Source organism: Apteryx mantelli, chromosome 7 (genome assembly GCF_036417845.1).
Source record: "Apteryx mantelli isolate bAptMan1 chromosome 7, bAptMan1.hap1, whole genome shotgun sequence".
Lineage (NCBI taxonomy): Eukaryota > Metazoa > Chordata > Aves > Apterygiformes > Apterygidae > Apteryx > Apteryx mantelli.
Window position 1 is genome coordinate 8,402,501 of NC_089984.1, and position 27,081 is coordinate 8,429,581.

Below are 27,081 nucleotides of genomic sequence, written 5' to 3' on the forward strand. Positions count from 1 at the left end.
TATATTGACTGAAATACATTTTCTGATTAAGTGTTTTATATAAAATGTACTCATTTTTTAAAGCTTTTTAAATTATATGGGGCTTTTTGTGTCTTAATGGCTTTTTTTGTCAGATGCCAAAACAACATAGATCTGAGCTTATTTATTATCATAGTGTTTTTTTTGTTTATTTCTGGGTTAATGATAGATGCCTTCTTACAGAGTTTGGGGATGAGTATATATATAAGCTTCCCCAGTACATTCTGTGGGAGAAAAAAGAAGCACAAGTTGATGGGAAATAAAATTCTGCACAGAGTTCTGTTAAAAGTAGCAGGCAGCAAACATGTTTCTGTAGTTTCTTTAGTAATCCTTATGTGTGGAAATATTATATGTTGCTGCATTATCCACTGAGTATTGTCTCTTTAAACTTCCCTGGGGTACTGTAAAACAGGTAACAGAGGTGACTTGCGCTAGTCCTAGAAAGAGTGAGTGTTAATAAGTAGATATCATATAATTACCCTGTAACCATGCATTACAGAATGCTGGAATAATTCAGATCAGAAGGGACATCAGGCTCTCTCAAGTCCAACCTTCTGCTTGTAGCAAGTTCAATGCTAGGTTCAGACTAGCTTGCTCAAAACTACCTGACTGTCCAGTCAGGTCTTGAAGGGGTGCCCATCCTCCAAGGATGGAGACTGCATGAGCTGTCTGGGCAACTAGAGAATTTTTTTCTTTATATCCGTTCAGAACCTCCCGTGATTCAATTTCTGACTATTGTCCTTTGTCCTCCCTGTGAAGAGTCTGGGTCCATCATCTTGGTAACCTCCTTACATGTACTGGGCAGCTGTTCTCGCGTCCCCCCAAAGCCATCTCTTCCCCAGGCTGTACAAACCCTGTTCCTTCAGCCTTTCCTTGCTGGGCAGGTGCTCCAGCCCCCTGACCATCTTGGTGGCTCTCTGCTGAACTTATTCGAGTTTATTAATGTCTGTCTTGTCTTGGAGGGCCCAAAGCTCAACACAGTTTCCTAGGTGTGGTCTAGTCAGTGTCACCTCCCTCAATCTACTACCTATGCTCCTGTTCTTTCAGCCCACTATGCCGTTAGCTTTATGCTGCTGGCTTGCATTTTAATGTGCTGTCCTACGGGACCTCAGCAGGTCCTTTTTAGCAGAGCTGCTCCCCAGCTGTACCATTACTGTACCATTACAAATGGTTATTCCATCCCAGGTTCAGGACTGTTTTTAGAGATACGGTTAATAATTTTTTAAAAGAAAGAGGAGGAATAATCTTAGGTTTTCTTAGATCACAGATAATTGGACATGAGTTTTATTCTCCTGGTATTGTCCAGCAGTACAGTTCATTTGTGGAGTAAATTATTAATTCAATCATACCTTGAAAAGGTTCAATAATAGCTTGAAAAGGTCCACCTTCTGAAAGCTGAAGAGTGCTTTCTGTGGCATTTTGGTGTGTCTTTCATGCACATACCTTGATGAATCCTGCAGGGTCTGCTTAGAAACTGTCCGTGTTCACACATGAATTGGGACTAATGGAAGATGTCCAAATATTTTCTGGTTTTAAACAAAGATGTCTTCTGATATGCATTCTGATAGAAGTAAGGGAATCAAACACCGCATTTGATACAGTACACACATTGAATATGACCTTTCTTCATACTCTCATTAGCTATAAAAACATGGAATTTCTTAGTTGCATCTTGCAGCAACAAAAGAAAACACTGTGGTGGAATCAGATGAATCTAGTTTTTCATTTATGTGAATGTACAGACTGATACCTTATTGGACACAGGAATGATTGATTGGAGACCATTTTCCTTAGTTTTTGCTCCAAAGCAAATCCAGCCAACATTCAACTCAAAACATTACCTGAGCCAGAACATAAAATTTTGGGGAGCTTTTGCTTTGGGGCGTGTATGGGCCTATCTCTATGTTTCAGGGAGCAGGATGTCATTAAACTTACCAGTTTTCAATTACATTTAATTAATGCTAAGGCACAACGTAATTCTTTCTCATAAGAGATCATGTTTAGGTGCACAGTTCTAATACTAAGAAACATGAGTTAGTTTAAAGTTTGAGGCTAGCATTCCCAATCATGTGTCAGGTCTTCTCAGTTGCTATTTTAGACTGTTGTGCTTACCAACTGTCAAAGAGACTAGAGAAGACAACAAATCAGCAGACTCCCCATCTGGACTTTGCTTTGTGAGTGTGCATTTTTTAAACTGCTGCAATAGAAACTGGTAGTAAGCCATTTAATCTATGCACAAGAGCTGCACTTGTGCTGTATGAGTCTAAAAGGAATCCCCCTTGGCGGAGTCCATGAGAGCTGTGCTGAACTGGGCTTGAGTGCCATCTTCTGTAGTTGTACTACTATATAGGTAGGTCTTTTTGTCCCTCTGTGTAATTATTGATTCCTTCCCCTTAAAGATGAACACCCAAACCATGCACAGCAAATGAAGTGTGTCATCATTCTAAAGGCCAGGATAAAGCAGTCAATCACTTGGCAGTTATGGCTGAAGAGTAAACTTTCCCTTCCTTTGGTTTGGGCTTGTGCTTCTCACACTAATTTGTTTTAAGTGTTAGTTACTATAAACACAGTGGCATTTTTAACTGCTCAGTGTGGGTAAAGGTGCCAAAACATGACCAGCAGAGAAAAGAAATTGAGGACAAGATGGAGGCAACCAGTAAGCTAATTTCATTGTAAAAAACATCATTTTGTGGGGATGGCAGTCTGAACATTTTGAAAAAATATGACTTGAGTTCTAAATTAGAAAGACTTAGTTCAAAAACATGTTGCTGAAGTCCCTGTTTTTGAGATGGTGGCTGCTTTTGAGATGTCATTTTTGCATGTTATTGGGGAAGATAATTGAGTACACAGAACAATGAATGAATTCTGGTAGGATAATTTTTAAGGGCAGTATGATAATGACTATCAACATTTTATTTTGGTACAAGTGAGATAAATAAAATTGATGTCTGAGAGGGGGCTTAAAAATGCTCTCTTACCTTGTAACCTGGAATCATACACAGAGTTACACTTAGACTGTAATTATGCATAGACTTTTAAGGTTATTATTAAGCTCTCAGATGAATAAAGTGGTTTGAGAGTATTTATTATGGAAGGCAAAGCTTTATGTTTCCGTTTTGACTGGCTTGCTAAACCATGTCAGCCTGGGTTGAGCTCTTTCAGCTCAACTCTAGGAAGTAGATTTCTCTAGTATATTTGAGAAATACTAGACCAAACAATTAATTAAGACTTTTTCTTGATTTGATTAGAGACTAATGTATTTTTCAATAATCACAGTAACTGTACATTTTATTTCCAAGAACTTACTAGTTTTCTTTTTCTTGTGCTGCCATCTCTGCTACTTCAGACTTAAGTGTTACCTTTCCCCTTTCTCCTTTCCTTGTCTGTTTTAATTAAAACACTGATGAAAGGATCCTCTTGGCATGTCACTCCAACCCAGTTATGCACTTTATATTCTTCCGTTGTCTCCTTTTGCCCCACCTTAAACTGAATGACTTGTCTTCACCTTAGGGTGCTGTCCCACTGAGCATTACTTCTCCCCATTGCATCGCAGGATGGGTATCTTTTGGTCTCTGGTTTGTTCATTTTCAAATGTAGGAATTACTGTCCTTTAGTCTAATTTTCTCCATGCGTGCTGTCACAATTTATTTCTTGTTTTACTCGGTTATGCACAGGAGTAGCTCCCTGAGAGCTCTTGCATCTACAGTATAAGCCTCAACTCATTTTAACTTACTGAATTGTGATGCAGTCATCAGCTGTTTTGAAGCAAGCTCGTAGAAGGTGCATAGAGCATCTTATGGTTGTTACCATCTTGCTCTATCCTCAGACTTTCCTAGGCTTGTATAATCTTCTGTTACTGTTCCATTAAGTTCCTGAGACTCCTTGCTTTAATGGAATGTGTAGAGAATGTGGTTTACCCTGTGCTTGATGAGGACATATGTATGTTACTGCAGTACAAGTAGTAATAATAAATGCTGTCCTCGGCTAATTCGTGCTTGTGAGTGCAAGGAGATATTTGAAAATGATTAACTTAGTTTCTGGCCATATGTCCATGCAACGGAGCAAGAGGAGTAAGAACTTTCCTCTTGCTGCCAGTAATTTTTTCATGAACTGTGGGATTTGGCATGCAGAAGTAAAATGTTGGGGACATGTGAAAAGGTAATGATAGGTAATGGTAAAATCAGAACCACTTAAATATGCTACAGTAAGGCAGACTAATGCTATGTTTAATTGGCCAGCAACAAATTGTAAAAACAGATGAGATTTGTACTTGGTATTTCTTGAGGTCATTTCAAATAGTGTTAAATTTATACTCTAAATGTTAATTGGAGTGAGGTGGAAAGGCTAAGCTTCATGAAGCCTAAAAAATGGGCTAGAACTTTTTCAGCTTTGGCCCTTGCTGGTAAGAATGGGACAGCTGGGCTCAGACTTTGTTAACGCTTAACCTGCAATCCTGGTGAAGAACATATTTTATGAAATTATTCTTTTCTCATTACAGGAAAAGAGGGTTTAAAAAATACTTGCTTTTACTTGTGCGATCATGAATCTATTGAAGTTTCTTAGGCTATACTCAGAATACCTCAGTGTCTCTTCGTATGTTTTGGGGTTCATATGCACTTTTTAATATGCAAGTGCAGTTGGTGGTTCTGCATCTTTGAAAGTCTGAAGTATGTTTTGTTCTGAACAGCGAAATATTAGGGTTGTGCACATATTCCAAAACATTTTAAAAAATGTACATTATGATATTTTTGTAAGAGTATGGGGAATGTGAGAGCATCTGCTTCATTAAGGTTGTATGATCAAGGACCTCTTCAGTGCAAAAAGGATAATAAGTAAAGGGGGAGGCCATAAACAAAACACACAGAGGCACAAATCTGACAGACGGGATAATGGAGGCGGTGACTAAGACCAAAAGTCTCCAGTCGCTAATCGATGGGCCATTAACAAACTGCAGCCATGGCCAGTCTGGACTTTGTAAAGAAGGAGGAAATGAGGAAAATGAGGATTTTTAGATGAGAGGGGCCTGGGGGACTGTGTGAAACTTTCTAAGGAGTATTTGTGGGAAAGGGGTTGGAGAGTAGCAAAGAAGGGAATAGAGAGAAGGAGGTATAAAAGGGGCTGGTCATGTATAAGCAGTTGCCAGTCAGTATGCTTGCTTGACTGAGCCCTGTCCTGATCACCACAGACTATCCTATTTTATTAGATCCTTTCTTTTAACTCTTCCTGTGTAATCTCACTCTCTGTCCCAACTGTGAGTGCTGTAAGGTCTAGATGCCAGCAACTGGAGAGAAAAGATTGAGTGAATTCAGACAAGCAACTGGAGTCAAACCTCAGGCAGTTGTGGCCCCCATGTCAGTGATGCTAGCACCTGGAGTGAGGGAGGGTCCTTGCATCAGTAGTTGGTGGGACCATGGGGTTATGGGGCTGTGCATCAGGAATACTAGATACTGGGGGACCTGTGTGAGTGGACTGGGGCCAGCAGCTGGAGTCAGACCTCAGGCAAAAGTGATCCCTGTGTCTGTGGTGCCAGCAACCAGAGCAAGAGAGTGGGACCAGAGGTCGTAGGACCTGTATGTCCTGCATGCCAGCTACTGGGGGCGGAGTGAAAGTGAAGGGACGGTCTCAACCTCAGTGTCCGGAGCGGGGACCGGGGGTTGTAGTTCCCATGTGCCTGGACAACAGCTTTGGAGGAGAGCAGGGGGGAAGGGCTGAAGTGTTTGTATTTTCCCTTAACCTGATGTGCATGGGTGCATGTAATTCTCTAGCACACTTCAAGCTGGACTAGCCAGCAAGTAGGAGGTCTGTAAAGCGGATAAGGGGGCCCAGGATCCAGGCAGGGACATCAGACTGACAGAGGTGCTGTGCAGATATTTGAGGGATCTGTGATTGTGTGTGTGTTTGTGAACTAGAGAGTGAGAGCATGTGTGTTTTCACTAGTGAACTTCAATCTTTATGCACCAGAGAGGAGGAAGCAGGCTTGGTTATCTATACTTATGTTTTATGTGAGTTCTGGTAGTGTTATGTATGTGGGTGTTGAAGGCAGCACCTTGTTTGTGGCAGTCTGTGTAGCTGCCCGTGTCAGTGTCCTGTGTGTGTATGTCCGAGATAGGCTCTCAGCCTTGCTACCAGTTGGACCCGCAAGCAGGAGAGCAGCAGCCACATCCATGGGCCTGGGATAGAGACCCCTGGGTCCCCAGGGATACTGGGCTGGGCTCCAGCAGCCAAGCAGGAGGGGGATTCCTGTGTCCCAGAGCCCGCTGAAAGAGGTGGCCCTTAAAACTTCCCTTAACAATTTCTTAATCAAAACCCTTCAGATAAATCAAAACTTCTTGCCAAGTTTGATTTTCTACAGTGAAGCAAAAAAAAAAAAAAGTATTCAAATAATGTGATACAAAAGAAGCACATGAGACTAATCTTAGTGAACAGCGTTCCATTGCATTGCTTGGATAAGCAGAAGTCACTGCTTGTTTGCTGTTTTCTTGCCTATTGGTACTGAATTTCTGGTGGACAAGCTTTTACAACACAAAACCAGAATGGTGAATGCCCCCTTTTCAGGCATACTTAGTCCATCTATGACTTTAATGACCACAGATATGGAACTACTTATGAATTTACACAAAGGTTATTTCATGGTACCTGTTCCCAAATTAATGAATCTTGGGTATCAGGGAAATTCCAGATAGAAGGAAGCTAATAGTCTCTGCTTATACTTAGCCGAGCTTAAGCAAGCTAACTTAGCCCTTAGTCTATTACCTTGACATGGTTCCGAGGCAAAATATACGCACGTGGTCCATAACCTGCTTTGGCCCTTAGTAGGTTTTTTATTTCATGAATGTTAGTCAGAATTGTTTTAGGGATTGTAAGTATTGTCACATTTGTGGAAGCTACATTTATTCAAAATGGAGTTAAGTCTTTTTTAAGTAGGATATTGAGCATTAGAACGATTTACCTCTGGAGCTGTAAAGAACGCTCTGTCACCTGAAATACTTAATTCAAGATTAGCTGCCTTTATGTAGAATGTAACTGATTTAACATTAAACTATTGACTTCCTGAAGGAAACCTTAGGTAATTCTATTGTATATGTTATTCAAGTGGTCAGACTAGATCATCTGCAGATTCTGTACAGCATTAGTGTCTGTCAATCTGTGTGCTAATTAGTGCAAACTCTTTATTGGGAGATTAAGAGATGCTTGCCTGCCTGTGCTAAGATTTTTGCTTTCAGAGAAGATTTCAGGAACCCATTGCGAGAAATAACTAGAGTCCATCTGGATTTCTTAATTGACCTATTCAGTAAAGTTGACTAGGTTCTATAACAGATCTGCCCAAGCAGTTTAACTCTTTTCTACGTTTGACTAGATAAAATTTTAATTTTTTTTTAGATACTGAAAAAAATTTATATTTAGTCCACTCACTGCTTTGGCAGAGTCAGTCCCCTGATAAAGAAATCTACCAAAGGAAAAAAAAAAGAAAGGAAGAAAAGACTTCATTGTATTCAATCAGAAGTAGGTTTGACCATCAGGTGGTGTCTGACTGGAGGCTTGAACAGAAAAGTTAGCAGTTAAATGGTGTCCCCCAGGGGTCAGGACTGGGTCCAGTCTTGTTCAACTTCTTCATCAATGACCTGGGTGAAGGGACAGAGTGCACCCTCAGCAAGTTTGCTGATGATCCCAAACTGCGAGGAGTGGCCAATACACCAGAGGGCTGTGCTGCCATTTAGGGAGACCTGGACAGGCTGCAGAGCTGGGCGGAGAGGAACTGCATCAACAAAGGCAAGTGCAGAGTCCTGCACCTAGGCAGGAATAACCCCATGCCCCAGTACAGGTTGGGGGTTGACCTGCTGGAAAGCAGCTCTGCCGAGAAGGACCTGGGAGTGCTGGTGGACACCAAGTTAAGTATGAGGCAGCAATGTGCCCTTGTGGCCAAGAAGGCCAATGGTATCCTGGGGTGCATCAGGAAGAGTGTTGCCAGCAGGTCGAGGGAGATGATTCTCCCCCTCTACTCAGCCCTGCTGAGGCCCCATCTGGAGTACTGCGTCCAGTTCTGGGCTCCCCAGTACAAGAGGGATGTGGCACTACTGGAGCAAGTCCAGCGAAGGGCTACAAAGATGATTAGGGGACTGGAGCATCTCTCTTATGAGGAAAGGCTGAGAGAGCTGGGCCTCTTTAGCCTGGAGAAGAGAAGGCTGAGAGGAGATCTTATTAATGTGTACAAATATCTGAAGGGAGGGTGTCGAGAGGATGTGGCCAGACTCTTTTCAGTGGTGACCAGCGACAGGACGCGAGGCAACGGGCACAAACTGAAACACAGACAGTTCCATCTGAACATGAGAAAAAACTTCTTGATTGTGAGGGTGACAGAGCACTGGAACAGGTTGCCCAGAGAGGCTGTGGAGTCTCCTTCTCTGAAGGGATTCAAAACGCGCCTGGACGCGATCCTGTGCAACGTGCTCTAGGTGACCCTGCTTGAGCAGGGGAGTTGGACTAGATGATCTCCAGAGGTCCCTTCCAACCTCAGCGATTTTGTGATTCTGTGAAATTGCCTGTGTAGTATTTCAGTCTTGATGGACACATTCTATAACCTAAACTGTTCAGTTAGTGGGGTGAATGGAAAGAGGACTAATGTGACTGAAAAACCGTTGCAGTAAAGTGTTGAGTCCCAGGCTCAGAAAAAGGATCCCATGAAATTGACTCAAGCATGATGGAGAATAAATGCAACAAAGTTTTAACTCATGCAAATTTTGTTACCTTTAAGAGGGTGATGAAAGAGATGCTGTATAGCTGGAAGGAGATGGGTATTCATATGTTACACTGTATGCTGAAAGTTCTGGTATCTTTTGTATTTGATGTCCAAACAGAGAAAACAGAGATTATTTCCCATACGCAACTGTGGAGCATACAAATGTGTGACTTAGAGATGCTATTTTGGTTTAACAAGTGCAGAGAATTGGCTACTAGTACTTGCCTGTGCTTTTCTCCATTTTTGTAACCCACCTCCTGGGCCCTTTGGCCAGCAGGCCCTGGTATTGTTAGAGAATATTGAACTGAAGCTGTCTAGAATTAATTGCTTAGCATAACTTGCTTAGCATTAGTAGCTAAATTTGCTGAAGCCTTAGGCCTCAGGCTGTGAACTTGCTGTGAACTTTTACTTAGATAAGTAAAAGGGGGGCCCCAGAGCCGGTTCAAGCTGGAGGGATAAAGAAGTTGCACGGACAGCAGGAGTAGCCAACCTTGAAGATAAGCAGCGGCCTGCCTAGAGACAATGAAGGGGCCCAGTGAAGAAGGGGAAGAATCGAGCTATAATTATTACTATTGGTCCAAACTATCGCTTAAGGGGTGGGGAATTTAGATTGTAAGGGTATAATTGCCCAGGGATTTCTTTGTTCGGGGTCCCTCTTTGGAGGCACCCAGCTCGAGCTGTAATTACCACACGTATGTCATTAAATTTTATTTTTCTTCAATCTGACTTCGAACTTCTGCCTCAGCAGGAACCTAGGGTCGGACCCTGTTATGGAGGCCAGCGAGCCTGATTTTCCATAACAGTATAGTTGTGTAGCCTGTGCTCCCAACGCTTTATCACTAGCTCATGTTGTAGACCAGTTTGTTAGGTGCATGGAGCAGGGCAACTAATACTTGCAAATTGCACAACTTAATCATCTTAACTCTTACATCAGCACAAAATAGTCCCCAGTACATAAATAATACCTGTTTGATGCCAGCCTTTTTTGTATGGGGAGTTAGTTCTTTTTGGTAGTATTTAGACTTCTGCTCCTCTCCTGTACTATAACAGATATTTTTTATCAAGTCAAGAAACTGTTCTGTTTTAGCTCTGTTTTGATTTAATTATTTTCAATCTAATATGTTTATTTAATTTTTAGCTTTCATATTTTAGCCATATTATAATTACATAGCTTAATGTGATTATTTTTTGAATCTTTAGCAATACCTTCCTGCTGGATACCATAACTTGTTCCATGTTTCCACAAGTAGAAGCGGGTAAATGATGAAAATCAGTACTCTTAATGCCATCTGTTCTAGCTGCTGCAGCCTTCTAGTCGTCATCACCAGAAATCAGTAACTTTCTCACTGATTCACATTTTTTTTGCCTCTAATGCTTTCTGTTTTGAGGGGAATGAAGAGCTAATCATTTCTGCAAGAGAAGATAGCATATTTTAGATAGATGTGGAAAGTGACTGCTTCTTTTACAGAATTTTTCTAGAGAGCAGGGCCTAGATACATGGATATAAGCAGGTAAGGGACAGAATGGGATATCCTGTTAACAGTTGTTGTGCTTGCTAGATTTGCCTCTGACCAGTCATAATCAAAAAGACAGCATTTTTGACAACAAAGTCTAATCTTTCAACCCGCTTTATCTTTAGCGTAGACTAACAGAATGGGATGCCAGTTTATGAGAAATAGGGAAAACACCAGATAACTGTCTCCTTAAATAGAGCATTTATGCTGTATTTTTATTTACATACTCATTTTTTAACCATATTAGCTAATACACTAAAGCATCTAATTTTTCCTGGTTATGCAGATCAGTCATACACATTTCTGTCAAAATGACTGTAACAGCAGGGGATTGCAGTCACAATTTATTGCTAAGTGTTGAGAACCAATAGCTGTATATATTGTATAAATATTATTCTCTGTTTACAGTTGATATATTTCATGAATTTATAGTTTGAACACTGTGCAAATCCATTGATAGACCCGTGTGCCAGTATTCAGATATAGTGCAGATGATCTGAATGCAGATTTAAAGCTCTACAAGCTAGACTTGGCTTTCCTGCATAGGCCTGTTTACCTTATTGCATTGTTTTAAGTGAGATCCATTTGTTAAAAACATTTGCTCATCTTTGTCGAAGGAGTAACAAAATCTTAAATCTTCATAACTATATATAGTTGAAAAAGGATATGAAAGTGTGTTCAAAATTAGTATTATATTTAAAATATTGCTGCTATTAAAGTAAGGTGCTGAGTTAACTTAGTTTTGAGATTAGGCGTGAGCTTTTAACTGCTGTAGAAAGCAAAACTAAAGCTATTTTAATGAGGAAAAATAATAACACTTATATTATGAAAGTTGAAGATTCAGGGCTTTAGTTGGACACCAAAACCAAAAGATGTTAAACAGTAGCTAGGAGCTCTACTCTCTTTTCTTCAGTGAACTAAAATATCCAGTAAGTAACTGGACGCATCTCCGGTGATGTGGTAATAATAACCTAATTCCAGAAGCCTAAACAGAATCTTCAAAAGGCTTGAGTCAGCTCCAGGTTAGGCATCATTGACTTTGAACCGTGTTCTTCAGTGAGAAGAAACAAAAGTTTGCTCTGGGCTCATTGACCCATATAGTCTATCCTCTAATTTTGTTTGTGTACGTATCAAAAACTTGTTCTCTTGGGAAACTGAAACCCTAAATTCTTTGTGGGTTGCTTCCAGTTCTTTGCAGTCTGGCACTTTAAAGACTGTTTTGTGTGTCAAGAATGAAAATAGCTTATGAATAACCTAAATTTATTATGGTAAGGGTCTGTCATTTTTTTTTCTTGCAATACACTTTGTTCTTTTAACTTCAAGATAAATTATTTGGGTAGTTATGTAGTTATAGGCAGAAGGTAATGTATTTATAGGCAGAAGGTAACAGAGGACTAAGACTTGGTTTTCATGGTTTCTACACAGCATCCAGTGTGTTCTTTCATGTAATGGCTGTTTAAAAAAAAGAAACACACAAAACTCAGTTAAAAACAATTTTCAAATCCAGTGTGTTCAATAATGAAGTGCTAGAGTTTAGCTTGTATGCAGTATCTTAACTAGTCTTTTTTTCTTATAATATTAAATTCTATTATTAATATATTTAATATTTTAATATATAATGTATTGTTAATAAATTATATTATTAAATTCTTTAATTGCACATTCACTATTTATTTCACTGTTTATTAAATCCGTTTCCTCCTTTAGTGTACACAATGCACAGAACATTTATTCAATGTTTATTCAATGTTTTATAGTCTCTTCATTTTTTCGGTGTGTGGCACCATGTTTTATTTACAGCATATAATTGAAAGCCTTTTTTTTTTTTAACAAGAAATATTACTTTGCCTGTTAATGTTTCTTTAGCAAAATCTCTACAGTCTGAGTGCTTTTTAGGTATAATTTTCATGACTCTCCTATGAAGTTGATTGCATGTGATAGGTGGGGGATGCGTTAAATTTGTTCGCCTACTGTATGTATATTGTGTTGTATCTTTTTGTTAAAGAGGCTGTGCATGAGATAGGAGAACTGTCTCTTTATTATTATGGCTGATGCATTCTAGGCCAAATTGCGATTATACTCTCCCTGAGAGCTTGCAGGCTGGAAAGGCAGCTAGGTGAGACACAGTAAGCAGGGAGCCTGTGGTATAGGCGCGGAGTGGGAAAATCTAAAGGGGGAGCAAAGGGCCGGCCTGCCTGCAAGGTATCAAGCCAAGTTTTCAAGGTAATGAAAAGAACATAAATTTCTTGGGGACCAAGAAGACAGTGTGGCAATTTATACTCCTGAGAAGCTGCTAAGAGTTTCTGGACTAGAAAGCCAGTCTGCAAAGATGCAATGATAAGATGATATTCGGTTTCAGGTCCTTTTATTAAATTGTCCCTCCTAGAAGACCTGCGTTTTTTTATATTGGAGAAGTTACAGAGGATTTACCTTGTTACAGTTTACCATTCTTGTATTTAATAAAATACAGCTGTAAAAGCAGAAGGATTAATTTTCCTGTTAGCTTCCCTTTGGCACAAATTGGAAATGTTTGGTGTCTTTAGTTTTGTTCACTTTGAAGGAAAGTGTAGGCCATTTCCACCTTAAGAATTTGTTTGAGATAAACCCCTTTTGCAGAGGGTTTTATATTTATAGAAGTGGCACAGGGAATAAAACCTTAAGTATTCACTAACTTTGAGTGTTCAGCGTGCAATATCTGAATCCCTTTTTATTTATTTTTAAGAGTATTGAGGTTACATAGCAGTCAGTAATTCTAAAGATTGCAGGCCTGACCTAAGCTCTGGCTCAGCTTGGTTATAACTGTCAGTGCTTTTCACGAGTGTAAGACAAACCAGGAAAGGTACTCAAAGACAAAGAAACATCTGATGAATGCACAACGCAATTGGGCACGATATGGTTTCAGCAATTGGTCTATCTTTGCATTGGATGCCAGAGCAAAAGCAGAGATACAGGCCAGTTGCTCATGGCAGTGTTGAGCACCCTTGTGCAGAGCAATGTTCTTTCTTTTCATGCTTTCTGACTCAAGTGTTTTGTTTGTTTTAATTTTCCTAAGAAAGACTATAGTCCTACAGACAAAAGGTTTCTTCTACTGAATAGCCCTGATTTACTCCTGGGAGGTGGTCTGTGCTTCCCCGAGTGCAGAAGGGGTCCCACTCTTTTCACCTATTGTTTTTGGACATCTCTGTTTCTCCAGCTTCCCAGGCCCCTGTCTTCTTGTAGCCTGTCCCTTGTCCCACAAGACCAACTCCACTCCTCATCTTACTAGTCTTCTGTCTTATCTGAATGTTGCAGTGGCCTTCCCTATCATTGCTCCAAATTTGCTTTGGGTATTGATCTTGGTCCTTTTCTGGCATTGTCCAACCTCAGTGTGACCTCTCTCTTTCTTATCTTACTGTCTCACTGGTTCTTCTCTTGCAGCCATTTTTATCATGTGCTGTTGCTTCCCACTGGTCCTCAGTCCCAGTTTACTTACCCAGAAAAAGTTAGTTCTTTTCTGCCCAATCCCTAACACTGAGAGCTGCTTTTGAAAGCCAAGTCTCGTTTAGCAGGGTCTTTAGGGAATTTGAATTCAGTTGCTAAAATCTGTCTGTACTTAGTATGTGGAAGTTGAAGTTTTTAGAGGCTAATAACTTAGACCTATTTTGACAGGTTCCCTGGAGATAGCAAAAAAGACATTTCAGTGTCAAACATCAGTTCTTCACTTTGAGGTCTGTGAGTACCAAAGCTTTTTTCCAGAAAGAGTTGTCAGAATACTGTTTCTTTCTTTTGTATTCTATTCTATTTTTTTCCAATGTTCGAGCATGTTTTTTTCTGTCCTTGTTCTTGGACATGACTGAAATGGTGAGTTTGAAGTCTATAAGTAACTAAAAATGTTTTTTTACTACAGGAAATACTTTATTAAGATGAAGAAAAGTAGGGGGTAAGGCGGGAAGGAACATTGAGAGATCATGCAGTCCACATTTCCTTCTCTCTTTCTTCCACCAAAATGTGATCAACTCTCCAGTGGTTTAGGGATTTAATATATTCCAGATAGATGTTTGACTACCTTGCTGTTAACCTCCACTGAGGGGAGGGTCCACGGTCTCCCCAGCCTGTCCGTTTCTGCACATAGTAACTGTCCTTTCAGTTACACCTTGTATAAAACAACCCCTCCCTTGCTACAGTTGTCCGTTATTTCCTGTCCTCTTTCTGGTGGCAGAGATTGCAGTTTTTTTCTCCCACTTTGCAGTTACCTTATATGGATTCGAAAATTACCATTTCTCCCCTCACTTTTGTGTGGCAGTTTATAGGTACCAGCAGTGTATACGCTAGTCCTTGCTATCGTAGTCTGTCTTATAACAAATATGACATAAGGATTGCTAGTAATAGGCTGACCAAAGCGCCAAAGGTAGCATTCTCATTGTTAATTTATGAACATTTATTAATCTGTTAAGGTACCTTGCTAACTCTTCTATGTTTTTTTCCAGCACTCATATGCAATTTCACAGTACATTCTGGTGCTCTGTGGAATATTTTTCCCCTTCCCAGATGGCAGAAGCAGAAGCTATGCTTGGGATATATTTTATTAGGGATGTTTGTTTTATTTCCCTCTTCTGCTCCTCCCTCTACTCAGTTTTTCAATTCTCTCCCATTTATTTGGGTACACTGACATTGTCCTTTCATTCTTATCTTTCTGGGTATAATTTTGGGATAGTTATAAGCACCCCGTATTAAGAATGCTGATTGTTTTATAAAGTGTTGTTCTGTATTTTTACTGTTATTGTTCTTTTAACTTCTTTGTACGGTATATTGTGTTCTAGTTGATGAAAAATAATGTATATGGCAAAATAGGATGAATTACATAACCATAAATCCTCATCGTTATGACCTGTGCCTTTGAAACAACAAACACCATGAGTCTTGTCTCAAGCAAATAAGAAGGAAACAGTGGAAAATTTAATTCCTAAAATGGTCAAACTGTTAATACTGTTTAAAAAAACAGGTATATGCATTACTATTTTACTGAATTTTCTCTCTCTATATTCTATCCTTCGTATAGAGAGAAGATCACAGGCAGCATTGTCTCTCAACCAAAGAGGTTTGGGTACTGACTTGGGTTGCCCTTGTTCCCCAGGGTTCTAGGAGGAACTGCAGAATGTGATCGGCGCTGTCACAGGAGTGGTACTGCTGAAGCACCAAATGCAGGACTGTCTAAAAACCTTGTCTGAGTGCAAAATTTTAGTCACCATGCTTTCTCCCTCTTTTCCATGCTGATTTTCCATGTCTGGAAGTTGAGGGGAATTAGACATTATCAAGAAGGCCTTGTGCCTCTATTCTGTGAGTACAGAATTCTATTCAGGGAGAATCGCGTCTAAGGAAGTGAAAGCTGTATCTATTAATAAAGAGGATAAAAGGGAGAGGATATCAGTGCAGGCACTTTCCTCATTTAGTTTGTCTGTTTCTTTGTGTATGTGTGGGTTTTTTTAATTAGAATTTTACTAAGTCACTTGTGATAACCATAGTCTGCAGTTCCTTACAGATTGGAAATAAGGTGTTTTTAATAAATAAAACCTTCCTTTTTTTTTCCATTGTTGGAGCATCTTCAATCGAATAGAAATCTTAAGCAATGGACTCCTGCAGCACAGCTGCTGAGAAACGTCCGAACAACATAATTGAAAATGTGATCTGAAGGACAGTACAAAAACTTATGCAGTTGCAGCTTTTGAATTTTAATATTTTTTTCATTTATCTCTCCAGGTATATTTTTAGTGGGATCCTGAACTTTGGAAAATAGATAACAATTGTTACCAAGAGAAAGCTGTCTCCCACTCATGAGGAAGAATACTATTTTAATTTTAATAAAAATATAGGAACATAGGAAGTTATTTAATTTACTGGTGAAAATAATCAGCTGAGGCTGACTTTAGCATAGTGCGTTATTCTGCACCTGTATTGCCTACTTCGAAGTGTTTATTTAAAGCACGTGTTTGATGCCAAAGGTGGTAATATAATAGAGGAAAATGCTGAACACTTACCTTTATAAAAATTAACCCTAATAACCTCTTAAATTCCCTGCTTTAACTCTTCACAAAAAACGTCTGTGCTGCAGAGCCTTCAGTAGAAGCAATTTATGTAAATGGAAATTTAAGCCTTAAGCATCTTGAGCAGTCTGTTGACTCATTTGAGAAGCCAGAAGCAGTTGGGTATCAAATTATTAATAAATGCCTGCAGAAGAAGACCCTACATTTCCAAAGAAGTAGAATAGTACATGTGGCAAAGACGGCAAAGGGATGGTTATAATAGTGTGCTTATGTTTAGAAGAGATGCACCTTTGAATAGATGTTCAAGGTCTCTAGTGACTTTTTAGTACTTGCATTCTGTTGAGGTATAAATGATCAGCCTTTTCATCTGTGTTGACCTGGCTGTGCTGTCGTTACTTTTCAAATGTCAGAAATAAAATGATACACAATTTTAGCTGTGCTCTGAACTGCCCTCAGCATTCATTTTGGGAGGGCTTCTCTCCTAATCCGCCTAGAATTCAGCATGTTTCTCTCTCCCAGTTTATGAGGAGGGCAAGTTACTTGCATCTCGGAAGACACCTTCCCCACTGAGTGAAGCACATCCCCTGCTTTAACCGTGTATGTTTCTGGACAATTGCATAAAAGCCAATAAATGAGAGAGGGGACTCAGGTTATGTGGTTTTCACAGAACAAAGGTGAATGGTGTGCTTTCTTTTAGGGGGCATGATCATACCATCAAGACAAATCTGCTGGCAGATCATAAAACTGATAAATGCTGTTGCTGTAGATTTTGCAGATCTGGAGTGTGGATAAAATAGAATTGTTACGACTCTTAGCAGAGGGGCTGTATTGAAATCATGTAGGAAGACTAGAAGGGAGATGGTGTGTTTAGTACAAACCAACTTACAGTCAGAAAAGGAAAAAGGGTAGTCAGTTAAGTCCTTACTGGACCTGGCTTGAGCAGTCTTTTGTCCCAGGCTTGTCTGATAATAAACATCTATTATTTTGTAAGTCAGTGTTTTGTTTTAAGGAAATTGAATGAAATCACTTTTTTATGTGTCTTCAGACTTTATTTACCTGTACAGTGCTGTTGGTGAGCTGTATTTTTTTAGAATGTTCCCCAGGCAAACTGCTGAAACAGTAGCTGGTGATGGTGGATTTTGAGGTCCTTATATATTTTTTTAAGAGGTAAATTTAATAAGTGTATGGTCTGTTCTTTCTTATTGAAGTCACTAGTAAAAAGACTGTCACAGAAGTGTTTTTGTAAAAACCCTGCATATGTGCATTCCTTCATTAAGAGAGAGAATTTGAGTATTAATGTTTGTTATTATTAAATTTTATTTCAGCTGCTCTATAAGTTTGCGTGATATGTAAAAATACCAACCAGATAAAACTGATTACAAGTTTTATTTATGATTGAGAGCAAGGTCAGGAGAATTGATACTAGTCAATGTAAAGAAACATCGATTAGACTTAGGATGAAGGATTTCCTAGCTCTCGGTCTTTGATGCAGTGACTCGGTTACAGTGGAATGATACTAAAAATGTTTTATGAATGTATTCTGTCAGCACTAGATATTAGTGTGAAAGACTGTTTTAGTCTTCCTAACTTGTGATTTATTTGGTGATTTGACTTCTTAAAACCATTCTCTACTTGATAAATAATATTGCAGGGGGGATTTGGAGTAAGGTAATGTTCACAGCGTACCTTGGAAGCATACTTGTTTGATTTATATGTTTTTTGATATAACATCAGCAAATAGCCATATTAGGAAAAAACCTTAAGCTAATTAGTTGTTGGAAGTGGTATCTATAAAAAATAATCATTTTATGACCTAATATTTCCATCATAAATTGATCTCTGCTAGAAGGGATGAAACCTACCCTCTTCATTTGAACAGAGTTACTATTTTTAGGCCTGACAGATAAAGAAATACCAGTCTGTTACTTCTATATAGGCATGTAAAACCTGATGCTTTTACATGACAAAGGCTGATGACATCCCTCAGTAGAGATACTCCATAATAGGTGCTGTTGTGTCTATTGTTAAGGAGTTTAAACTCAAAACTGAAGTGACCATATGCAGTACCTGTAAGTATACCTTATGAAAGACTTCCTTGTGTTAATATCTTGAAACTGGAATAGCATGAATCCCCCAATTGAAAATAAAAACATTGGGATTTTTGTTGCCTATTCAATTAGAGTCATACCTCTTTTTAATTTGTGAAGCCAACAGGGAGATTAACCTAAGCAACATCTGATTGGCACTCTTACTGTGAAAATAAAAAACACTGAACAACTTTTTCTGCCTAGAAAATAGAAATGCTGCTTTATGATTTATAGTAAAAAGTAAAATTCTGCATTCTTTCAGAGAGCATAAATATTTAGGTGTTGTTTTTTTGTTTGTTTGTTTTTTGGGTACAGGTTATTAATGCTGCTTTAGCTCTTGCTGCCAGACCAAAAAGTCAAGTTGTAAAAAACAACATGGAGATGTATAGGAGTACATGGGAGAATCACATCCATGTTCTTACTGAAGCTGTGGATGATATAACAAGCATTGATGATTTTCTTGCTGTTTCAGGTATGATAATTTTCAGAATCCTCTTATTCTTCTCGATACTTTGAAAACTTCAAGAGTTACATTTTCAATAGTAAACCAATGAAAGATGAGTTAGCATAAGGCTTTGTGAAGCTGTTACATCTGTTTAAAAGAATACCATGTCCCAGCACAAGTAGCTGCTTCTGTTCAGCACAACTTCAGATGTGCGTAGAAGTGGTTTGAACAAGCTGTTGTAGGTGCCTGAAGCAGAATCTCTCTTTTCCTTTGGGTATGTTTATCCAACCTCTCAGATTCATTTTTGGGTTTGAGGGAGAAAAAAGGGTGATATGAGTTTTGTTAGGCACTTCAGCATTTCCTTGAGCTGTGCAGGCGCCAAGTATTTGAGCATCCAGAGTGATTCTGGACTTGTATATAGATTATTGAATGTAAGTAAAACTTGGATCCACAGTAATTTGTGATAAACACAGAAATATGATAAAATCACATGGGCTACTTTCTCAAGCAAATATGTATTTAAAAACACCTCCTAAACTGAACAGATGCAGTGTAGTGTTTCAGAATTCTTGGAGTTAGAAATATTTGTCAAGTAAAAGGTATTTTTAAATTTTTTCACTGAAGAGACTTTTAATATCAGCTGTTTTTACTGAAGCAGTGAGTCTTCAAGATTTAAACAGAAGATACAAAATAGCTATTTACTACTTACACTTTAAAACCAAAATGCTGCATTTTCAGCTTCTCTTAAGTCAATGCAATGTTGACCAGTAATTAAATCTTGTGTAACTTTTATGTTTCTTTATGGTTAGTATGCCTTTTGCTTGCCCATCCTTCTGTAGGCAATACCAGTGAGCTTAATCCCACTTATTAGGGTTATTTGGCTTATGTAGCAGTATAGAACAACAGTTCTGCAGATGTCAGTAGTTTGAAAACGTTGTTAGTGAAGTCAGACTTAAGTCCATTTTCCCCAAATTCCTCTTGGTTCATTAAACCTGACGGTGGACTGTCAAAAGGGAGTTAGCTTGGATGCTCACTACTCTACTTGTTTATTTTCAAAAATAACATTTTCATTATGGTAACTGGAAACTGTTGGACTGGAGTCCCCATAAGTGAATGGCATTTTTTCTTGTGATTGGGACATGGATATTAGAGTGCAAAAACTATAAGCAGATGGGTGCTCTGGCCCTTTCTGTGTAAAAGACTAGTGATGAGGTATTTCTCTGGTGCTACTTTTATTTATCAGGAAAGTTAAGAAATGGTGAATATTGGTGTAGCTGGGAGACAGCCATTTGCAGTGTTCTTTCACAGCACAACTTCGCCAATACATGGCTTTAATTGTCATCTGATTTTATAGTCACCATGGCACTCTTTATATTGGCAGTGGCTGATAGAAATGGCTGTAAAAAGTTTAAATTCAGAAAGTGGACAAAATATTAATTGAACTGAGATTTCAGTGTGTGGAAATTCCTGTTAAACTGTATTTTGCTAGAATATTCCTTTAATTTATGTGAATTTGACAATATTGCCAATGTATCTCATGTAATATAGAAGTCTTTTGTATTATTTCCAAATATAATTTAAAACAAATGAACCTTATACACAGGATTCCAATTAATAAATAGCTAAATTATAATAAGGAGTGGTTCTCCAGTAAGACTGCAGATACTAAGGGAAAACTGATAGGTTGCAAAACTGATTGATGCAGCAGTCGTATTTGTCACATTTTCACCATCATCATGATCTAGATTCAACTACTCTTCAGCACAGCATGTAAGTATTTGCTTGATGTTAAGGTTTTAAATCTCATTGCTTCTTCTGGCATTTAGACTAAGGCTTAAGATTTAAGTATATGCTTTAGAACTTTGTTGAAGAGGGATAAATTTGAGCATGCTGTGAGGGGCCCACAACTTAATTCTTCCCCTGAGCTCTGGCACTGTGTAGAGTTGTAATCACTGCTGGGTTTAGCTAGCTACTTAAATTGGAAATACTCTTGTTCTTTCTGTGACCACTTGCTATTCCCCCTACTAATTTTCATATAATGTAACCCATTTCTTGGTTGAGTGTTTCACGAAGTAGTGAATTTCTGCCCTATCTCCTTATGAAAAAAAAGTACACTCCTTTAGGTCATATACATTAGGTATCCAGCTGTTAATTAAATCTTTCAGATATATGGACATAAATTTAGGCATGAAGTCGGATGTTTGTATAGCCATCTCTCTCTCAAGTCCATACACAACAAGCTTTTTCTTAACTGGAAAAAAGCAATGGTCATTTTGTGGGAGAAATTATTTTACTGCATGTATTGTAGGTAGTATATTTGAAATACGATTAGATTTTCTTTTTCCTTGGGAATATGTTGGAGAACATTTGCTCAAAAGTTACTTGCCTGCTGCTGGATATAGATTTAGTTTTGCCTCAGAGCATGAAAGTTCTCCTTTACTTGTTTAGTTGGTGTACCTAACAACTGGATAAGGTTTGAACCTAGCACAATTTACTGTGAAATAGAGTAGTTTGAGCTGCTCTCCCAAATGTATCTTAGCACAGGAAAGCATAACAGATTTTTCCTATGCAGGTCAGCCTTTTAGGGAACCAGATTCTGAACCCTGCTATTCCTTATAGGGTCCAGGAGGTTGCAAATGTTCCCTGCAGGACTGATACTGAAATTCCTGCAAATAATACTAGAGCTGTTAATAAAGGGGGAAAAAAACAAATCAGTTTTCTAAGTTGCTACTGGATTAAATACTTAAATCTCTTTACCCTGCTCTGAAATCTAAGTTTTAAAGTTAATCTTTTGAATTAATTGAACTAAACATATATTTTTAACTACAGACTTGTGATTTATTTGAATTGCATATTTCAAATATTTCTCATAATTCCCTTAGCTTGAAGAATAAAAGTTAGAAACTCCTTTAATAATTTAGGAAAAATGGTATGCCACTGGGCAAATAGTCTTTCCAAAGTAAACTCTTGTATTTTCAGTGCATTTTATTTTACTTGGTTCAGCATAGTTGAATGATTGATGTTTTCTTATGGTGAGTAAAAGCAGAAACTCTTAACTTACATAGCAGTGATACGTAGGCCTACATATCATGAGGTCTGAAAAGATAAACATTCATGTGCTTGTTCTAAACCATGTATAGAGCATCTTTTGTAGGCTTTGGAAAGATTCCTTGGCACATGTTAATTTGATTAATGTTTAACTTCAAGTGTCTTGCTTGTTCTTGCACTGGAGGCTAAGTAGAGGCTTCCTTATGAAAGCATCACCTATTTGTTTTGGGAAGATTCTTATTAGCTCATGTATATAGACTTAATTATTAAGACACTTACAATAAGGAAAGGTGCAAGCCACTCTCAGTCTGTTCTTCAGTGTGTTAGCACTGTTACCATGTTCTGAGAGAGCGAAATGTTCATATGCTGCTCTGTCTAAATAGAAAAGTTAAATGTGTAATAGAGGATAGTATCCAGCTCTCTGGAAATTTACTTGGTAATTAGGAAAGTAATATAGGTTGAGTGTTAAGATTAGTTTTTCTACAGAAAATGATGAGAGCACATTCGAAAAATTTGATTTATAAATAAAATATTTTATTTCAAATTGATGTCATGCTGTGTCAGTGTGTTGGGTTTGCACATTTGTTTTGAATGACTGAGTTCTGTGGCCTGACTGCATCTTCTTGGATGTGGCATTTTCTCTTTAATGGGAGATCCAACATACAGGTAAATAGCATGTGTATATCATGGGAGGTTTAGTTTGGCTTAGAGCTGAGCTAAGTGATTTAAGTGAGATCACACATCACCTGAAGTCCAGGCCACTGGCCAAGCCTCTTAGGGCCATTTAAAGGTAAAGTTTTTTTGTGTTTTTTTTTTTGTGTGTGTCGTCCCCCCCCCCCCCCCCCCGAGTAGTTTATTTTGAATCAATATTTTTATGCAGTACTCTCACCTTCTGTAAAAATAGAAATGAAAGAAAAAGAGTTTAATGTGCCCACAGCCAACAGAAAAACTCCCATTTACTCTCTGGGCACTTTCATTCATAATAATTAGACTATAAAAATAACCACATACCAGGTACTGAACAATCCTGATATACTTCAGAAGACATGTCGTAAAGTAAGACTTGAGCAGTAACTATAAAATTACAGTAAGAATAATATTACTCTGTATTGTAGCCAATATAACTAAGAGGAAAATATGACCTATCTTATGCCTTGTGCAGATAGAAAACTGTTCAGACAGTTTTAACTACTTTTGTTATGTGATAGTTGCAGAACTGCTGTTTATGTTCTGCAGCAACACTTATACTCTCTGAGCAGAGGATTCCCATTTATTAGTATTCCTATTTCATAAAAAAAGTAGGCAACTGAAAATCATACTGAATGAACAGCAACCTTCCTTTATTTAGATCATACTTTTTTTGTATTGTTTGAGGTCAGCTCAAAGTGAGGCTTGTGGATTTCTAGTGAGGAAAAAAAATCTCAAACCACATCTGTCTTTCACATTTTCTTGACATCCTGGAAAATTCTGCATATTCAAATAGAACTTCTCTAATAGAAGCATGGTACTGATCATTCGGGAGCTGTTTCATGATTAATTTCTTTGTTCTTGGTGTTTGATATCTAGTGTTAATATGATGCTCCAAAAATCTAGGAGACTGTAAATATTATAAATAAGCCTTTTCTAGTAATTTTGGTAATTCAGGATTTTAAATCGCCCGATAGAATTGCTTACTTAATTTATTTTAGATTGCATCTCTGATTATTGATAGGTCAGATTTTTCTATCAAATATGAAATGTACTTTCCAAACCTGATAAGACTTGGGAATACGTATTATGAGGTTTACATTTTGTATTCCCTTTTCACACAGTGTAACCTTGTCCTTGGATTGCAAGTCATTTTCTAATATGTTACTAATGTGAACTGTTGTGGATTGCTGCTAATTTGGTGGGTTAATTCATGCCTTGTAGCTGTGTTTGTCATGTGGACATTTGTAAGATGTTAAGATACAATCTAACTCCTGTTAAAGTCACTGGAAGAATTTTCCTGAGCGCTCAGTAGCAATTGGATTGGTCCTCCACTTCTTGAATACAGGATGTTATGTTTTTCTCTCAATATAAGCCAAATAAGGAAGCTTATAGCTGAGAGGATTGGGAGGAATTTAGCTCTCTGTGAAAACATCTCCTTGTGACTCTTTGTAAGCCAGTTATGGGGTTGCTGAAATAAAACATAAGCATGCAGGAAAATTCTCTCTTGCATTGTGATGCAAGTCCTTCGCTGTTGTAGCACCAGGGAAAGGATAATTTGGCTGATCAAAAAGGGGAGTGTAAATCATGAGCATTTGAAAGTAAAATGTTAAATTAACTAGTCAGCGTTTAAAAAAAGCATATAATAGAATAACGTTAATTGTATGAGCTAATAATTCTGTTCTTATTTTCCTGAGCATATTGGTCTCTCCTTTTCCATTTTACCTATCCTTGCGAAGTTGGAGGGGTTTTTTTTGTTTCAGTTGTTTCTTTAAAATATATTGGTTTGTGTATAACACTCAGTTTGAAGGAAAACTTAAAAGTACAAAAGAGATGAATCAGGTCTTCATAAGTGAAGAAGAGGTCTGATTCCAAATAGCCTGTTTAAATGAAGGACTCCTCTTTGTAGAGGAAAGCAAGAGCTAATTGTATAAAAAATGTCATTGTGAATATGAAACATTATAAATGATGATATCGTTGTTCACAGATCTGCTGTGATGCACCTCCTAAGAACAGAGAATCGGTCTCAGCCTACCAGTTTTTGTATAGTTAATTTATACCATGAAAAATGTGGGTATTAATCTTTATAACTCTCTGACATAAAGGTAAAAAATACTGCCATCCATTTATCATGATAATATGAAGCTTTTAGATTGAAATAAGTGAATTGAAACATGCTAATGCCTCTCATGCATGAATTTCCAGGAGACTGGTCTCGATATGCTTGTAATTTTGTTTCTGTTAGTGGATCTAAAGTTTTATTCTCAACTCTGTTCTTGTAAACCAGCTATTCAGTCTCTCTTTTATTACGAAGCTTTGCTAAAAGCACAGTTTATGGTATTCCTTTTCGCCTGCTGATTATTTTAATAATTGCCTGGGTTATTTTAATATCCTTTATTGCAAATTGTATGGATAAGCTTTTTGGATATAGGTGGAAAAAATTGAAATGTCAGTATTTCTTTCATTTGTATGTATATGTTTTCCTCTCCTGATGATGGCATGTAATTACAGTCCCTGGAAAATAATTCAGTTATTGTTTTAAGGTTACCTGTTTAAAAACGAATAAGAGAAGAGCTAAATATTTTAGTCCAAGAGTTATCTCCATTTCTACAAGGATTATAAGCAACAAGTGTCAGAAATGTTTGTATATATAAAATTCTCGAGACCTGTGGTTTTGCTCTCTGTTGTCTTCTTGAAGAGTTGGAATTGCGGACCCCCATGCTGCCTCGCTGTCCTTCTGTCAGTGTCCTTGCCCAAGCTCTGATTATTTCATCTCTGAACCTTCTCTTCAGCTTCTCATACTTTTGATCTGTGAGTTTTGTATGTCAAATTTGTAATGTCACTGTTCTAGCCAGATTCAGATCCATTAAATCCTTTTATATTAGCTCTTCTTGTTCCAAATCCAAAGTTTCCTGTTTTCATTTTATAAAAAATGGCTCCTGGTTCATTTTAGTTCATTTCTTTTCTCATCCTTCCTTATGTGTGATTAAAGCCTCTTCATATACTGTACACAAATGGCACATTCCCTTTCCCATTGTGTTCTCTGTGCGATGGTGTCTTAACTCTTTAAAATACCTCCTTACAATGCAGTTAGTCCAAAGTGTACTTTGACCCTTGTCATCTCCTTACTACTGTAAATTGCTGAGTAAAATGTCTCTTTTTTCTTTTTTTCTAGGTGTATCCCAAAGAATGGGTATTATGCTATTAGACTTTGAAATGGTATTGTCTGATGTCTATTTTGCTGTTAAAACCAGTAATTTATTACTTGCCATTTATTTAATGGCATGGTAATGAGTGGAATTACTTTCTTGTGTCCTTTTGCTGAGGATTTGAGTAACTTGCTTGTGAAGTTTACACAGATAAATTGACAGTGGTAAACCTGGACATCTACAAACTGTTGAGAATATTCTGTTTTCAGTATTGTGAACGGAAAGATGCAACACCATAATGTGCACAGAGGTGCCCCTGCAATTCAGCTCCTAATAAAAACTAAACTGAACTGTCTTCAATAGATAGATACAGTCTTCTGGGACTGTTAAGGAAATTCTATGATAGGACTGAAGTTCGTTCAGACTGACTGAAGTAGGCAAAAGGAAGTAATTTTTTAATTGAAGAATTGCCATGAATCAGTGCTGTCAAGAAGGAGAAGACTCATAGTTCACCTTCTCATTACACCCTAGTGCCAGATGTGATGTACAGACCTTCAGAGAAGACCCAGGAGAATGTTAGGTGGCTGTCCTTTCAAATGGAGTTGAGAAGAGCACACTCCAAATGCAGAGTGTGCAGGAAATTCTCTAAAATTTGGAGTTTGTGCAGGCTAGAAATTTGCCTCCAGAGCCTCTTAACCCTCCCCTTTGAATATAAAAATATGCTAAGGCTTTTCAAGCATAATGGAAATCAGTGAGATACCACAGGCCTAGAACAGAAATTGCCTTTTAATGTAAACCTATGCCAGCAAAAACTACTTCTAATACATGGAAAGCAGCAAATGTTTTCACAAACCAGTTGGTGAAAGCAGTTGTCATTGGGGCAAATGGTCTTACGGGCCCAACAAAAACAAGAGCTAAGGGACCACATTTTGTGCTGCCATAATCTTGTACTTTTTAATTGGTTTCAGTGAAGCTTCCTCAGTTTAACACTGGTAAAACAGGGAAAAAACCTACCTTATGCCTCTTTTCCAAAGACTCAGTTCTTAGGAGGTAATTTACTGATAGCACAGAGGGAATGAATAGCCAGCTTCACTGCTTCTCTAACATTATAGCTCCAGATCCGAAGCTCCTGCTGTTATTGCAGTTTTTACAATTGGAAGAGATCTTTAATAGTCAGTTAGGAAGCAGCGTGTTGAATGAACTTTATTAATGCAAAGTATAACGTGTTTAAAATTGCAAAATAGAAGATTATAATCACAGAATAAAAGAAGCTGGAAGAGTACTCTGGAGGTCATCTAGTCAGACTTCTTGCTCAGAGCAAGACTAACTTGAAATTAGATCAGGTTGTTCAGATACTGTCTGGACAACTTCTGAAA

At 38.1% G+C, this 27,081-nt stretch overlaps 1 protein-coding gene across 1 annotated transcript in view; it reads left to right on the forward strand.

Moving 5' to 3' along the window:
• Positions 1-27,081, forward strand: part of CTNNA3 (catenin alpha 3) — a 586,211-nt gene that overhangs the window by 396,445 nt on the left and 162,685 nt on the right. The window contains exon 11 of the mRNA XM_013945648.2: positions 18,692-18,848. Within this exon, the coding sequence (XP_013801102.2) occupies positions 18,692-18,848 (157 nt within the window). The remainder of the gene's footprint in view (positions 1-18,691; positions 18,849-27,081) is intronic.